Here is a 15,906-nt window from a genome sequence, read left to right on the forward strand (position 1 = left end):
TATCTCCGATGCTTTTCCCTTTTCTAAAGGTAATTTGTGGGAAATCTCCAACGTATGCTCTCAAATCAGTGTCCATGAGAAGGATACCCCAATGTTGTTGAATAATCTCTCTGACTGGTAGGGACATGTTGTCAAAGGTACCTATAATTCGACAGATGGGGTCCTCCTCTTTCTTCTGTTTAGGAATTAGTAAATGATCCCTTGGGGTAGTTAGGGCTGTCTTAAATGCTGGTGATAAGACATGGTTAGGATATCCCCGTTGTCTGAACCTCCTCCTCAAATCTCCCGCCTGCACCTTAAATTCGGCCTCATTTGAACAGTTCCTCCTGAGGCGGAGATATTGTCCTTTAGGGATCCCCCTTTTGAGGGGACCCGGATGACAACTCTCCCACCTCAGGAGGCTGTTCGTAGAAGTGGCCTTGCGAAAGACCGTAGTTGCAAGGCCACCCTGTCCATTTTTAGAGATAGTAAGATCCAGAAAGGCTATAGAGTCCCTCTCAAACGTGTGTGTAAAAGTCAGGCCTATACTGTTACAATTGATTGATTCCATAAATCCTCTTAGTTGTACAGAGGTACCTGTCCACAAGATAAATATGTCGTCTATATAACGTGCCCATAGTGCAGCACATTCCCAATAGTTTTCTCTCTCCTCGACGAACGCTATGGTAGTTTCCCACCAGCCCAAGTAGATGTTGGCATATGTCGGCACACAGGGACTGCCCATGGCAGTCCCCTTGAGCTGGTGGTAATAGCGTCCGTCGAAGAGAAAATAATTGTGATACAAGATGAACCTAAGTAATGACAAGACAAATTCATTATGTTTTTGAAGGTAGGTGGGTCTTGTGGATAGGTAAAATGCTACCGCCCGTAGTCCTACTTCGTGTGGGATGGAGGAGTACAGGGCTTCAACATCCAATCCCACAAGAAGAGTCTCCTCCTCCACCCCTATCCCATCGAGTTTAGACAGTAAGTCCGTCTTGTCACGGACATATGACGGGAGAGAGATGACAAATTGTCTAAGGACTTTGTCCAGATACACCCCCACATTTTGAGTAATACTGCCTATGCCTGACACGATTGGGCGTCCCTTTAGGGGAACTAGGCCCTTGTGTATTTTTGGCAGGGCGTAGAAAGTGGGGGTGATTGGACACTTGGGGCAAAGAAATTCAAATTCTTTATCATCAATAAGTTTGTCTGTTCTAGCCTCCCGTAAGATTTGTATAAGGGTTTCTCTGTATTGATTCGTCGGGTCTCCTACTAGGATCTCATACGACTGTTTGTCGTCAATTATCTTATGACACATACGTGTATATTGATTTCTCCCCATCACCACAATGTTGCCCCCCTTGTCTGATGCTTTAATCACTATAGAGGGATTGTTTTCCAGTTCCCTTATAGCTGTTCTTTCTTCATAACACAGGTTATTACGGAGGGTTGAGTCATGTGTGTGTAGGTTTCTGAGATCTCTAGTCACGAGATCCCTGAAGATCTCAATACAGGAAAGTTCTCCTATGGGAGGTGACGCCTTGCTTTTAGGTTTGAGTTCTGTGAATGGGCCTGTTCCTCTATCCCTTTCTCCTGCATTCAGTAGATCTGTAAGTTCTGTGATGGTCTGTAAATCTTGCGGAGTGACTCCTAGATCTAGGCATTTTTTCTTTTCAAGATTTTGAAAAAAATTATGCCAGCCCAGTTTCCTCGTAAATAGGTGAATGTCCTTTGTCCATGTAAAAGAATCGTATTTGGTTGTCGGTACAAAGGACAGACCTCTACTCAGAGTTTGGGTCTGTATTTCCGTCAGTGGATAGTCTGACAGGTTTAAGATCTGAGGAGCATTACTGTTTGTATTCTTGAGTCCTACATTTTCCCCCTGACTACTGTAGGTCGAAAGAGGAACGGTTTTCCCCGTCTAAAAAAGGCGAGAAAGAAGCAGAGGCAGATGCCATATTGGACGGCCCTGCGGAGGAATTTCCGCATGTTGGTGGTTGGTTTCTCACCGTCGCTCGTGCGCGACCTCTTCCTCGGTGTCTTTGGTTTCTGCCCCTTCCTCTTCCCCTTCCTCTATACGTGAATTGCGTAGGAGGACACTGGAGCACATCGGGGACATCAGAAATAAAAGAGACACCGCACTAGCGAGACACATGAATGACATCCATGGAGGGAATGTGAAAGAGATTCATTTTTTTGGGTTAGAAATAATGAACCCCTCTCCTCGAGGAGGGGATCTTGATAACCTATTATTACAGAGAGAAACCAGATGGATCTATACGTTGGACACAGCCACCCCAGGTGGCCTAAATGAACAACTGTGTTTCACGAGTTTTATTTAAAGGTCGACAGAGGGTATCAGGGGTATGGGATAGGCAGATAGGTGGAGCTGTAGTCAGCTTTTGAGGCATCATACCCCTGCTAGTTTAGGGTCATCTAGGGTATACAGGATAGGTTCCAGCGCGGGACCGCCCTTTTTAGGGCGGCCACCCCGCCTAGGCTCAGGGACTAGTTCAGGGTGTAACTAGAATGTTGATAGGCTCCCTAGGCCCTGTTATTATCCCTTCATCGCCCCTTAGGTCATCCCACCCTACTGTCGGCACTTGTAGTTTAGTCCAAATATATAAAATATAACTATATATGCATATGTTTGTGTATCTGTATTTAGCTCCGGATATATAAATATATGTGTATTTCTCGTATCACAGAGGTCCTCTGATCCAACTATCCCCTCCGGATCCCGCCCTGTCTATTCCCCTCCTGGAGCCCCGCATGCATCTACAGAGCCTCTTTATATATATATATGTTTTGTTGAGATATTTATATATTTTTCATAAGTACCTTAATGCACCTATATGTTTCCAATATTAGCCTACATCTATATAAACTGAGTGGATTTTGATCCCTCTGTGGCTTGCCAGAAGATTAGCATGTTTTAAAACCATTACCAGCAGTGATGAGTATCTTAGTTTGCAATATCAGCAGCTGTTTCACTATGTATCCAAATCCGTGAGGGACGGAGTTAACAGGGTTCGTTCGCTCACAGTGTTTTCCTGTGCGCTGAGGCGTCGGCTGTGGCACACGTCACTAACGAGGCTCCACCCGCCGCTCCGGAAGCGGATATGAGATCAGACGCCGCTCTAGCTCACTCGTGCGCACAGTAGCCGGCACAACTGCACGGCTCCCCGCCACAGCGGGTTTGCGCATGAGACGAGCGGGGACGCAGGAACCTTAACAGTGAGTAAAGACCTCTGATGTTTTCTCCACAGGTCTAACGGATGAGCCTCACTACATATTGTCTATATGTGCTTCTTTTATTGCAGGGTCTACAGACTGGACCACATGAGGCTTTCCCAGCTCACTGATTTATTTGTGCGCTGCACTTAACCACGTCAGGCACAAACCAAGTCGCTACTGTATCGACGACTTGGACTTGATTTAAATTTTGCTCTACTAACAGAGAATTGATCAGTATATGCTAAATCTTTCATTGAGTCACTGTCCCCTTTTATGCCCCTGAGGAAGACATTTGACTGCTGTCAGAAACGCGTCGGGCTGTATTTTTGGAGACGTGTAGACTGAGATAGTTACAATACGCACTAGCATTGAGATTATATAATTGTCTAATATTGACTTTAACAGGAGTCTATTATTTGCGTCATTTGGAGGGCAAACCATTCGCCCAATTAATTGCTCACAATTTAATATATGTGTTTTACTGATGAACTAGTAAAAGTTACGTTTTATGTCACTCCTCACTATATGCCATGGGCCATAAAGCTTTCAAAGTCCTTACGTTCAAAACATTTGTAATTGATGCTAATTAAAAATTCTGTTCCCATAATTGTAGCGCTACCACACACAAAAAAGTACACAATGGCCCAGATGTATCAATCTGCCTAAAACCTAAACTGATGATCACAGATCATCACTCATATCTTAACAAGTTCTAGTAAAATGAAAGCTGAGCTGTGATTGGTTGCTATGGGCCAAGCCAGACAGTTTTGATTTCAGGCATTTCCAAATCTGGGTCAATATTCTGTTTAAACACACTCACCCATAAACATTATTCTGTGGTTAAGCTTTATGGGGGAGGTTTATCAAAACCTGTGTATAGGAAGAGTGGTGCAGTTACCCGTAACAACCAATCAGATTGTTTCTTTCATTTAAAAATAAAAAAATTCTCAGCAAAATGAAAGAAGTGATCTGGTTGTTACGGGCAACTGTACCACTCTTCCTCTACACAGGTTTTGATAACGCTCCCCCTATGAGTATATCCAGGGCTGCTTCACACACACACTCAAAAACTGTGCAGAGGAAATGTTGTACAGTTGCCAACATCAACCAATATAAAGATTTTGTATATATGCATCAGAAAAACAAAATAAGGGGTCTGATTGGTTGCTATGGGCAACTGCACCACTTTTCTTCTGCACAGGTTTTGGTAAATTTCCCCCAACTGCTCTCTTAGTGACAAGATCCGCTCCGCCTCCTACTAATACATAAACAACCCCCTCCCTGTCTGCAGTCTGACTCCACAGAAACACAAGAGGGGTAAGCTAACTGGCCAAAGAAGATACATGTGACAATAGCGCCGCCCATACGGAAAAAAACAAATACATTTTATTAGGCTCGGCAGAAATGTAGGGAATATATTCTACTGTATCAGTTATTAGACAGTTTTTGTTTTTGTCATTTTAGTCTTCTGCATCATTCAAATTTTTGTAATTTTGTTCTTCTTATTTATGTTGTCTATTCGGATTATTGGATTTGTACAAATTCATGAATAAATTTTGTTTGTAGCTTCGGATGGATCTGAATGTCCCAATATGTAAATTTTTGTACGAAAATCTATTCGATACGAAAAGAATTGCAGATTCTGCTAGACAGATCACTAGTTGACATGGCATGCAGAAGTAGGTACACTGGTATTTACACAATGGATAGCTGTTTGTGAATGGTGAGATATGAGAGAGAAACCTTGATTTACTCTTTTATTCTTTCACCTACACACCCATATGAGGAAGTTGCCTTCCATTTTCCATAACATATTCTCCAAAATGAAAGAAAATGCATATGCAATTATTCTTTTTTTTTTTTTTGGGGGGGGGGAGGGGGGTTGTAGAGGAGCTCTTTTTTACGCTGTTAACCTTTATCTTAATTAAGTTGTTAGACTCAATTTCAACAATACCCAATTTGTATTGTTTCTGTCATGTTTTACTAAAACGTTTATACTTTTTAGATAAAAAATTTTATTACCATTTTCTGACCCCTATAACTTTTGTTTTTTACATATATGGGGCTGGCTGAGGGCTCATTTTTTTGTGCCATTTAATGGTCTGGACTATTACACACCTAGGGATACGAAATATGTTTATTTTTATAATGTTTACATATTTTATATATGGAAAATGGTAAAAGGGGGGATTTTAACTTTTAATATGGAAGGGCTTAATGTAGGAGTGTTAAACATTTATTACATTATTGTTCTTACACTATATTGGTCCCTTTAGATTCCTCATAAAGATCAATGCAGTTCTATAGAACTGCATTGATCTGTGTGATCTGTTCTCAGTTGGTAGAGTCTGCTACAGACAGATTGTTGTCTCAGCTGTCATCTCCAGCCGAACAGGATCCTGGGAATGGCTCGCGACAACAGTCATCCAGATACCAAAGGAATGCTCAACCTGGGGGAACCATGAAATCAAAAAAGGGGTCGATTCACCCCACACATAACGTAACGCAAGTAAAGAACTTAAGACATAACTTGGCATCACAGACACAATAGTGAAATAGTAATAAAACCTGAATAACCCCTTTAAGGGAGTGGTGAGGGGCTTGACAAAGTAAAGAAAAAATCACCAGAGTATGCATTGCATGCCACTATTTTTCCATGATATGTGAGAAAACCTATAAGGCTACTTTCACACTGCCACTGGGCCCTGCCACAAAGGGCCGTTTAGGCTCTCTTTTCTTTTTTTTCTGCCCTTAATGGCCGTTAGTGTGACGAAGCCCAACCGAAGGCATCACGGGTGCAGAGGATCCCATTAACTTGAATGGAATTCTCTGATGTCCGTTTTTTCGGCATTTATTCCGCCATAAGTTAGTGGGGGAAAAAGACGTCACAATCACAAATTTTTCACCCTGCTATCTTCCAACGGACCCGCTACTGGCGGGCAGTATCAGTAGTGTGAAAGGAGCCTAATACTGTTGGGCTCTGTTGTTTTTTTGTCTTCTTTTTCCAGGTCTTCTTTTTAGTTCTAGTCCGGTCCTGAAAGTTTTTGTACCCATTACTGAGCCTGAAGATACAATGATAAAATAGATCCATATCAGTTTATGAATTCCCCTTTGTGATGCACAATGTAGAAACAGGGATCTGAGTATTCAAGCATGTTTCATTATATCTGTGTACCCGTAATAACCAAGGATTATATTTTTGTGTTTTGTAATGCATGAGAATGAGCAAATGAGTGCTTCCACAGTATGTTTCTCTTTTAGGCTTTAGAAGTTGACAGTTTGTCTGCCGCTTTCATCTCCACACATCTAACTGCAGATTCCCACAGTTTCTGTGGATTAAGAAACCATAATCCCCAAGGAAAAATGTTCTTTAATGATTCGAAAATTCAAATTACAAAGGGAAGGCAAGAGTCTGATAGTTTAATGGGTCAGTTTTGTTTTGTTTTAGAATGTATTGCGTTATAGTTGAGGGAGTGACCAACTGTCCATAGGATTGTAGCTTAAAATATATCTAAGTCTTGACAGTAGACAAAAAAAATGTTTATCTCCAAAGTTTTATTTGTAAAGAATTCCATCAAAGCATGAATAATAACAAAAATAATGAGATGTTATAAAGAAACCGAATGTATATAATCCTGTAGCATAGCCATCATTTATTGAAGTATTTTAGTTCTAAAATACAAAGTTGTGTATATAATTAAAATGCTAGTTATCTGGTATTACAGAGCATGTCATCTGAAATGATGGTGCTGTCTCCACAATGCGGCCCTACATTTTACTTGGCAGCCCTTTTAAATTGTCAGTAAAACCAATAATAAGAAGATAAAAGTTGTGTACCAGCTACTGGACTTCAAAAATGTTCTTTACTTTTAAATAGTAGATTAAAGAGAAGTCTCCTGGAGTTTGGCTTTATGTTGGCACCGTATAAATGTAAGTATATCACTGAACATAAATGGGTGGCATTTTCTACTTTCCACACCCTGCAGTTGTATTTTCTAAGAACAATAATTTAGCTTGCTTTTGTACTTGGAAAATTAGTCAGTGTACAATAGAGTAAATTACCCGCTGTTCATAGGAAGTTCAAACCGGGCAAATCTTGACATTGCTGACTGACATTTCATTTATAAAGAAAATTATACCAGTAAGTGTTACGCGGCACAGTATCTACCACAAAACCTCTGCTAATGGCATGGTGATTGAGACACAATAGGGAGACTATGAAAACACCTATGCACAATTGATCAACATTTGATCGCCATAGTTGCTCATTCAGACAGGCATATGTTAATTGTTTTAAACTGTAACTTTTCTGGATGTAACACCTAGACTTTGTAAAGCCTTGATGGACTGAACATAGACTATATTCACTCTTGGATGTTGGCATGCATTCATAAGGAAAACCATGACACTGGGTACTATGGGCGCCGCAAGAAACCCAATTGACTGTGGTGTCCATCATTTTGAAGAATAGTGCTGAATGTTCCCATCAAAACTATGTAAATTTACAAAAGAGCCTTCAACAGATATAAGGCCTAGACCTGCAGCATATTTACATTTTATAATTTCTTTAAGAGTGCCTGTCATATTAATAAAAAAAATATATGCTTATATATGTTACTCACAAGGTCATGCTGATTCTTTATGTCTTTTTTATGTGTCTAACTTCTGAACTTGACTCACAAATCCCTCTGTTCTGCTGCTCACTTATTCTGACATCCACTGCTCAGGAAGGGGCTTGTCTGAGGAAAGCACTGAGCCTGCATCCACTCACCATGCATTTACTTCTTCCCTGAGTCTGCTGTGCTGGGTCTATTTATCCATTCACTATAGGCTGCTATGTAACCACCTCCTCCCTGTTTTCAGACAGTCTGATGGACAGGACAGGAGTGAGCACAGAGGTCCCAACCTCATTGCCTGGCCTTTGTTCCAGCCTGTGCTTCAGCTGGGGCAAGGATAATGCTGCAACCAGACTGGATTATGTTCTGGATGGTAAGGTGACCCCTAGGGGTCTTTTTAATAAGCTGTGATTTCTATAAAAAAGGAAATAAAATTATCTTATGAAGTTTATTAGAAAGGTTAATGTTTTGCCAAGATGTACAACATATAAAAAATGTTTAATTCTGACGGTGCCCACTAAACATTAGTAATACGTGCTTTTAAACAGAAAAGTAAATGGGTGGTTGACACAATTTACTTTTATGGAAAAGTGAATGAACCCCTGTTCATTCCACTTGGACTGCACAATTTTTTACCCATTAAAGCTAAAAATGACCGAGATTAAATATCCATGAATGTATAATATACATGATGAATGTAGGTTATTACAGAAATCTTACCAAAAGTCTGAAGATGCCAAAAAAAAGAGGATGTTTTTCAGAAACACAATTCAAGTGGTCATCAGGAGAATGATGAAACCCACAGCCTATAGTTCTGTGTATTTGTAAGAGGTGCTCATAAAGCAAGGGGAAAAATGTCTACAAGTTACCAAAACAGATTTTTTAATAATTAAGAAAATTATGAATGGTTGTATATGTTATTGAACCAGTTTCCTTTCAAAGCTAAGCTTCAAGCTGTACTAAAGAGTTATCCTTGAACATTTGCAATAAAACCAAAAAACTTAAAACAAAACATTTTTCACGACTATTTTACCTTTCTGGCTGAAAGCATCCCCAGAGTAAATAAGGAGAATTCTCCATTATGGTTTTGGATCTTGTTTTTCTCAATCATCCAGTCTGCCAAGCCATTTCCTGACTTAAGCTGCCTTCATTGAAGAAAATGCAATGTTTTATTATGTTGTATGCTTCAAAACTGTGATAATTCTGTATTCTACACCACAATCAAGACTGTTATTCTTTGTGTGATTGGCCTTCTGCCTTCCATTGTACTTCAAATTGATCTAAAATGAAAATTATAGGATAGTGGCTTTCAAATGCTTACATGATGACTTAAAACATTTAGAGTGGCCTTAGATGTGCAATAATTGCCATCAGAACAGTGGTTCACTAGAACATAACGAGGACACGGAATAAGAATAAAGGGGTTCTTATTTTAACTTCATTCCAGAAAGCCATGCAGTTCTTAATCTCTGGTTAAAATTATACTGAGCATCAGTTGAGACATGTATGTTCATATTAAATCATATCACTTTAACTTAAAGGACAACTGTAGTAGAACACTTTTATATATGCCCGTGCCTCAGAAATAAACAAAATAAACTCATACATACCTTCCTACAAGCCCCCATTGGTCCGGCACAAGCCTCACGGTCCGGCAGAGCTGACCTCATTCCACTTCCTGGGGACAGGGACGCCGCAGAGCCATTAGCGAATCACCGGCTGCGGCGATGTCCCGCCCTGGCCGGTGATAGGTTGAGCCCACTGTCATGTAAGGAGCTCTGGCCGGCTCCTTACATGACAGTGGGCTCAGCCTATCACCGTCCGGGGCGGGACATGGCCGCGGCCGGTGATACCCCGACGGCCCTGCAGCATCCCCGTCCCCAGGAAGTGGAATGAGGTCAGCACTGCCAGACCGTGAGGCCTGTGCCGGACAAACGGGGGCTCGTAGGAACATATGTATGAGTTTATTTTATTTATTTTTGAGGCACGGGCATATATAAAACTGTTCCACTACAGTTGTCCTTTAAAAGAAGTTATTTAACCATTTAGAGGGAAATTCATCAATCTTTTTAGATAGTTTTTTTACTACTTAAAACTGTCTCATCAAAAGTCTAAGTAACTTCTCCTGCAACTTTTGTGCGACTTTTGCTATAGATCATATCTGAAACTGAACTACCATGTGCACTGCTTTAGACTAGTTTTATGCAGTGGTGATTGATTCATGATGTGCGACTTTTCTCTGAAAGTCACAGCTCCCGTCCTTTACACACTAACCTACACTAATTAACTTCAGCACTGAAAAATACTCTAAGCGAACGCCCCCCCCCCCCCCCCTCATGCTCCCAGACCTCCTCTGCAATCCTAACAGCATCTCATCCGATGGCCCCTTTCATGTGATGATGTTGCCCGTACCGCTCTCTACAGATGTCTGACCCTGCTGCACCCCCACCCACTGCCATTTGTTTATGGAGGCAGCATGTTCTCCCAGTGACTAGAGGCAGTCACTACTACATGTAGAGGTTTTGCTGTAGATCTTTATACTATTACCCAAGTCCTCTCCACATCTGAGGGTCCAGGAGAAGCAGATGAGACATCTGCCTGTTTAGAAGCACAGAGATCCAGTGTGGTCACCCACTGGCTGCTAAATGCCCTGACAGTCTGTGCTGGAAGTTGTGCAAAAGCTGAATGCAGATGTCCATCCCTTCTACACATCAACCCCCCCACCACCACCACCGCCACCAACAACAACAACAACTAATACTTCTCTGTTATTTCAAGAGTTATGTTCTTATGGCTCTTTTTCCCCTAGCATCATGGCTTTCCTTCCAACTGGAGCCATGACAGTTAATGAATGCATTGGTCCATGTTTACTATTAAAAATGTACCATAAAATAGCCCACTTGCTTAGCCCCAAAACTTATTCTGGGTTTTAGATATGTTTCCATCCTCTACCAACAAAAGGTGAGTGGCTTGGTAAAGGAAGTGTGGCTTAAGATGCAACATCATGTACCTAAATTGCACCAGAATTCTGGCAAAAGGTTCTGAGCAAGTTTAAGCTAACAAATTTTTGGTCTAAACTAAGACTAGACAATCTAAAGAGGGTCCAAATTTACTAAACAACATGGACCATTGTGATTAATCTGGTACATTCATAGACTCTCTAGTCTAAATTTACACTTTTAAAGAATTTTGAAAGCCAGTTTTAGCACATCTGGGTCACTGTTTAATATATTTTAATAAGGAAAGGATAGCTCATAAGGCTACAATATTCTGATATTTATCAGAAGAGCCCAACAAATAGAATGCACCTCTGTAAGATAGCAGGATCACTTTAATCACACAGAACAATAAAGAAAACAATGGTCCCAGAACCAGGAATTTGATCCTGTACTGTCAATAACAATTCAAATAGAGGGAGGCAGGAGGGCAACTTAAGAAATTGTGGCCACAATTTCTTCAGTAATTTTCTTTAAACTTACAAAAAAAAAAAAAAAAAATAGCTTATTGTTTACAGCGTACAAAGTCCATATGAAAACTCATTTTATATACTTGATTGAAATAGTAAGGCTTGTTGGTGAATGTGTTATGAAATAAAGTATGAAACTAGACAAGTTGTTATATAACTCAAAATATACATACAATATGCCAAACGGGGAAGCTGTCTATAGGACTGCTGTAAAATGGTAGAAACCATGCTGTTATATACAATGGCTGGAAAAAAACTGAAATATGGATGCAGTGGTAATAGTAAAGGTAATAAAAAAGTAAAAGTATATATCAGGACAGAACACTTACTGTTCTACTATTTTCAATGTTTCAGAATCTTGTGGCATCTCTGCTTTTTCCCAAGTACGAGAATATGATATGTTGTTTCCTAAACAAAACAGGGAACAGGGCTTGAATTAGTTCATAGCTGCTCAGTTTTGAGGTCCATTTTTGTCAGTATGTGTATATCTAATGTTCTTCTTTTGTGGTTTAGTTCATTATAGTTGATGACCCTTCTGTGTGTAGTAAAATGGTGGAAAAAGCATGAGGGTAGACAATCAGAAGCCAGGGCCTCTAATAAGACAAATTAAGGATTTCTGTCTACTGTTTAAGAAATACTGTTTGATAGTTATGCAGGAACAATAAGGAAGTTTCTCACAGGGATTTAAAATATCATATTCTTTATTGTAAATACCTTTTGGCTCTGTCGCACCAGAGCCTTCATCAGGCATCAGTTGTGATAGTTCTTAATCCCTGCACTGTGCTGGCCAATGGAAAGGAGCACATTAGCCACATGACAGAAAGGAGAAGGATGAAGTATCACATGACCTCTGGGAGTTCCATAATGCCCTTCACACAACTATCTTAGCCAATCAGCAAGCAATATGATGTCAAAGCCACTATAAAAGCTTATGCACATAGCTGCCGTAGTAATTTTAAAGATCGCAAGTGTTAGTTGAAGATCTCTGTGAGGGACACTAAGCAGTGACCATCACCGAGAGGAGTAAGGCTGGGTTTACATATATCAGTTATCTGGCACAGTTTCCCTCCGGCGTGCACCGGAGGGAAACTGATGCTAGAACTGATCCCATTCATTTGAATAGGACTGTTCACAATCATCCGGTGTCTCAATTTTAACATCGGAAGGTTGGACACACTGGAGGGCACCAGACTGTCCACCGTCCAGAAACAATGGACGCCAGATGCCGTACAACTGATGACAACTTGTCATCAGTTGTGACATCAGTTGCATCGAGATCTAGGCTAAGTTCACCTATGCCAGATGCTGGACATATGTGAACCCAGCCTTAGACCATACATACATAAAAATTGTAAATTGGGACAGTTTTTTATTTTTATTTTAAACTAATTGTGAAAAAGCAGCTTAGAGGGTTTTGTGTCATTTTTTACACTTCCTCCTTTGTCTAGGATGCTTAGGATGCTAATCCTGTTGCTACACCTCAAAATGGGAATAATGTTTGCCAGCTTCTGAAAATACTTTGCTTTTTTACTTTCCAGGAACAAAATCGGTTGCTACTCCCAAAACAGATAATTTTGGACCACTTGGTAAAAGCCATTGCTTCTTTTGATACCTCTGTGTGCATATAAATACGGCAAGACCTTTGTCTCCAAAAAGAGAGAAGTCTTGGGCATTAAATTTGAAAAGCATAAAAAATACTTAAAGTGGTAGAAGTCACAGCTTCCAGATATAGGTAGGGAAGTTCTCCCAATTTATACCTGCAGTCTATGCACATAAATGTATGGATCTCTCAGATGGACGGGAAGCAGCGTACATTGCCACCCACTTCCCTGGATCAACATGTCAAAAGTTGTTTTTAATTTCAGTAACGCTTTAAAGGGGTACTCCACTGGAAAACATTTTCTTTTAAATCAACTGGTGCCAGAAAGTTAAAAAGATTTGTAAATGACTTCTATTTAAACATCTTAATCCTTCCAGTACTTATCAGCTGCTATAAGCTCCACAGCAAGTTACTTTCTTTTTGAATTTCCTTTCTCTCTGACCACAGTGTTCTCTGCTGACACCTCTGTCCATTTTAGGAACTATCTGGAGCAGGAGAGGTTTGCTATGGGGGTTTGTTCCTACTTTGGACAGTTCCTAAATTTGACAGAGGTGTCAGCAGAGGGCACTGTGGTCAGGCAGAAAGGAAATTCAAAAAACAAAATAACTTCCTGTGGAGCATATAGCAGCTGATAAGTACTGGAAGGATTAAGATTTTTAACCCCTACAGGACCCATGACGTACCAGTACGTCATGAGTCCGCTCCCGTTCTATAATGCGTGGCCACGGGATGTCCGCGGTGACTGCTCAGTGCCTGAGATCCAGGCATGAGCCGTCAAGTGGCAGAATCATTGATCAATGGTTTCCTATGAGAAACCATTGATCAATGTAAAAAGATCAGTGTGTGCAGTGTTATAGCCCCCTATGGAAGCTATAACATTGCAAAAAAATAAGTGAAGATCATTTAACCCCTTCCCTAAGAAAAGTTTGAATCACCCCCCTTTTCCCATTAAAAAAAAAAAAAAAAAAAACTGTGTAAATAAAAATAAACATATGTAGTATCGCCACATGTGGAAATGTCCTTATTATAAAAATATATCATTAATTAAACTGCACGGTCAATGGCGTAAGCACAAAAGAATTCCAAAGTCCAAAATAGTGTGTTTTTGGTCACTTTTTATATCATGAAAAAATGAATAAAAAAGCGATCAATAAGTCCTATGAATACAAAGATGTTACCGCTAAAAACCTCTGATCACTGTGCAAAAAATTTGTGCTCATACCACCCCATACGCAGAAAAAATAAAGTTATAGGGGTCAGAAGATGACAATTTTAAACATATAAATTTTCCTTCATGTAGTTATGATTTTTTCCAGAAGTACGACAAAATCAAACCTATATAAGTTGGGTGTCATTTTAATTGTATGGACCTACAGAATAAAGAGAAGGTGTCATTTATACCGAAAAATGTACTGTGTAGAAACGGAAGCCCCCAAAATTTACAAAATGGCGGGGTTTTTAAAAATTTTGTCTCACTATGATTTTTTTCCGTTTTGTCGTCGATTTTTGGGTAAAATGACTGATGTCATTACAAAGTAGAATTGGTGGCTCAAAAAATAAGCCATCAAATGGATTTTTAGGTGCAAAATTGAAAGAGTTATGATTTTTTAAAGGTAAGGAGGAAAAACGAAAATGCAAAAACGGGTTAAATTGAAGTAATTTACAAATCTGTTTAACTTTCTGGCACCAGATGATTAAAAAAAAAATGTTTTCCAGTGGAGTGCCCCTTTAAAGGGGTACTCCGCCCCTAGACATCTTATCCCCTATCCCCGCTGCTGGGGACCCCGGGGATCGCTGCTACAGCACCCCGCTATCATTACTGCGCAGAGCGAGATCGCTCTGCATGTAATAACGGGCAATGCAGGGGCCGGAGCATGGTTAAGTCACGGCTCCGCCCCTCGTGACGTCACGGCCCGCCCAGTCAATACAAGTCTATGGGAGGGGGCGTGGCGGTCATCATGCCCCCGGCCATAGACTTGCATTAAGGGGACGGGCCGTGATGTCATGAGGGGCGGAGCATTGACGTCACGCAGCTCCGGCCCCCGAACTCGCTCTGTGCAGTAATGATGGCGGGGTGCCGCAGTGGCGATCCCCGGGGTCCCCAGCAGCGGGACTGCGGCGATCTAACATCTTATCCCCTATCCTTTGGATAGGGGATAAGATGCCAGGGGCGGAGTACCCCTTTAAGCATGGCAGATGAAAAGTGGCTGTGGATTGTACACAAACAGAGGGCTCTGGATTCCCAAGCCTGTTGATAATGTTGATACTGATCCGTTTGGGGCTTTCACTTAGCCCCTGCAGTGAATCTTGATCCTGAGGGAGGTACAGTGGTAAAGGCCTCAGATCATTTGTTCACTTTGCCTCCTTATAATCAGTTCCATCTTAAGAGTGTGCTACTCTTCTTCAAGTATCAGTTTTCTAACATTGGGATGTAATTTTTCTTGCTGGGCAAAGGTATTTTCATCGTCCTTTCAATTTCTCTACGTGCATTAAAAATACAACAGCTACAATGAAAATTACAAAATGTTCTCGTATCATTAAAAGCAAGTGTGTTGCTTATGAGAGATGAAACCACAATGAAACAAATTAGTAACATTACAGAACGGTAATAAATAAATGCATTTATGATTAGACCACCAACTTTGTCTCTCCGGCTGCAGAGACCACAAGTCCCAGCCATGGTATTGATCATCTTTATGTTGTTGAGGAATAGTGTGAACTAATTTCAAGTTTTTATTTGCAATCACTGTGATGTGAACTTTAAATAAACTACATATCCCATGATTCTCAGCCTGAGCCTGAAGTCCAGCAGCAGTATTGCTATTGAAGACTGGGCATCCCTGATTTAACCCTAATCACATTGATCCGTCACAGCAAGGTTTGCCTGAGGGTGGCAGTAGTAAAGAGTCAGCTAATGAATGGCAGTCTCTGTCATTAATTGATCAATGGGTTTCCTGTTTCCAGAGCAGCTTCAAAAGGAAAAGGAATTCAATATGTGTGCT

General features: G+C 40.6%; 1 protein-coding gene across 1 annotated transcript in view; it reads right to left on the minus strand.

Annotated features, from left to right (window-relative positions):
• The window catches only part of LOC130360632 (uncharacterized), a 189,671-nt gene that overhangs the window by 150,653 nt on the left and 23,112 nt on the right, over positions 1-15,906 (minus strand). Inside the window, exons 2-3 of the mRNA XM_056563178.1 lie at positions 11,634-11,712; positions 8,872-8,983 (exon numbers count right to left, since the gene is read on the minus strand). Of these exons, the coding sequence (XP_056419153.1) occupies positions 8,872-8,983; positions 11,634-11,671 (150 nt within the window). The 5' untranslated portion in view covers positions 11,672-11,712. The remainder of the gene's footprint in view (positions 1-8,871; positions 8,984-11,633; positions 11,713-15,906) is intronic.

The sequence above is a fragment of the Hyla sarda genome, chromosome 3, assembly GCF_029499605.1.
Source record: "Hyla sarda isolate aHylSar1 chromosome 3, aHylSar1.hap1, whole genome shotgun sequence".
In the NCBI taxonomy this organism is placed as follows: Eukaryota; Metazoa; Chordata; class Amphibia; order Anura; family Hylidae; genus Hyla; species Hyla sarda.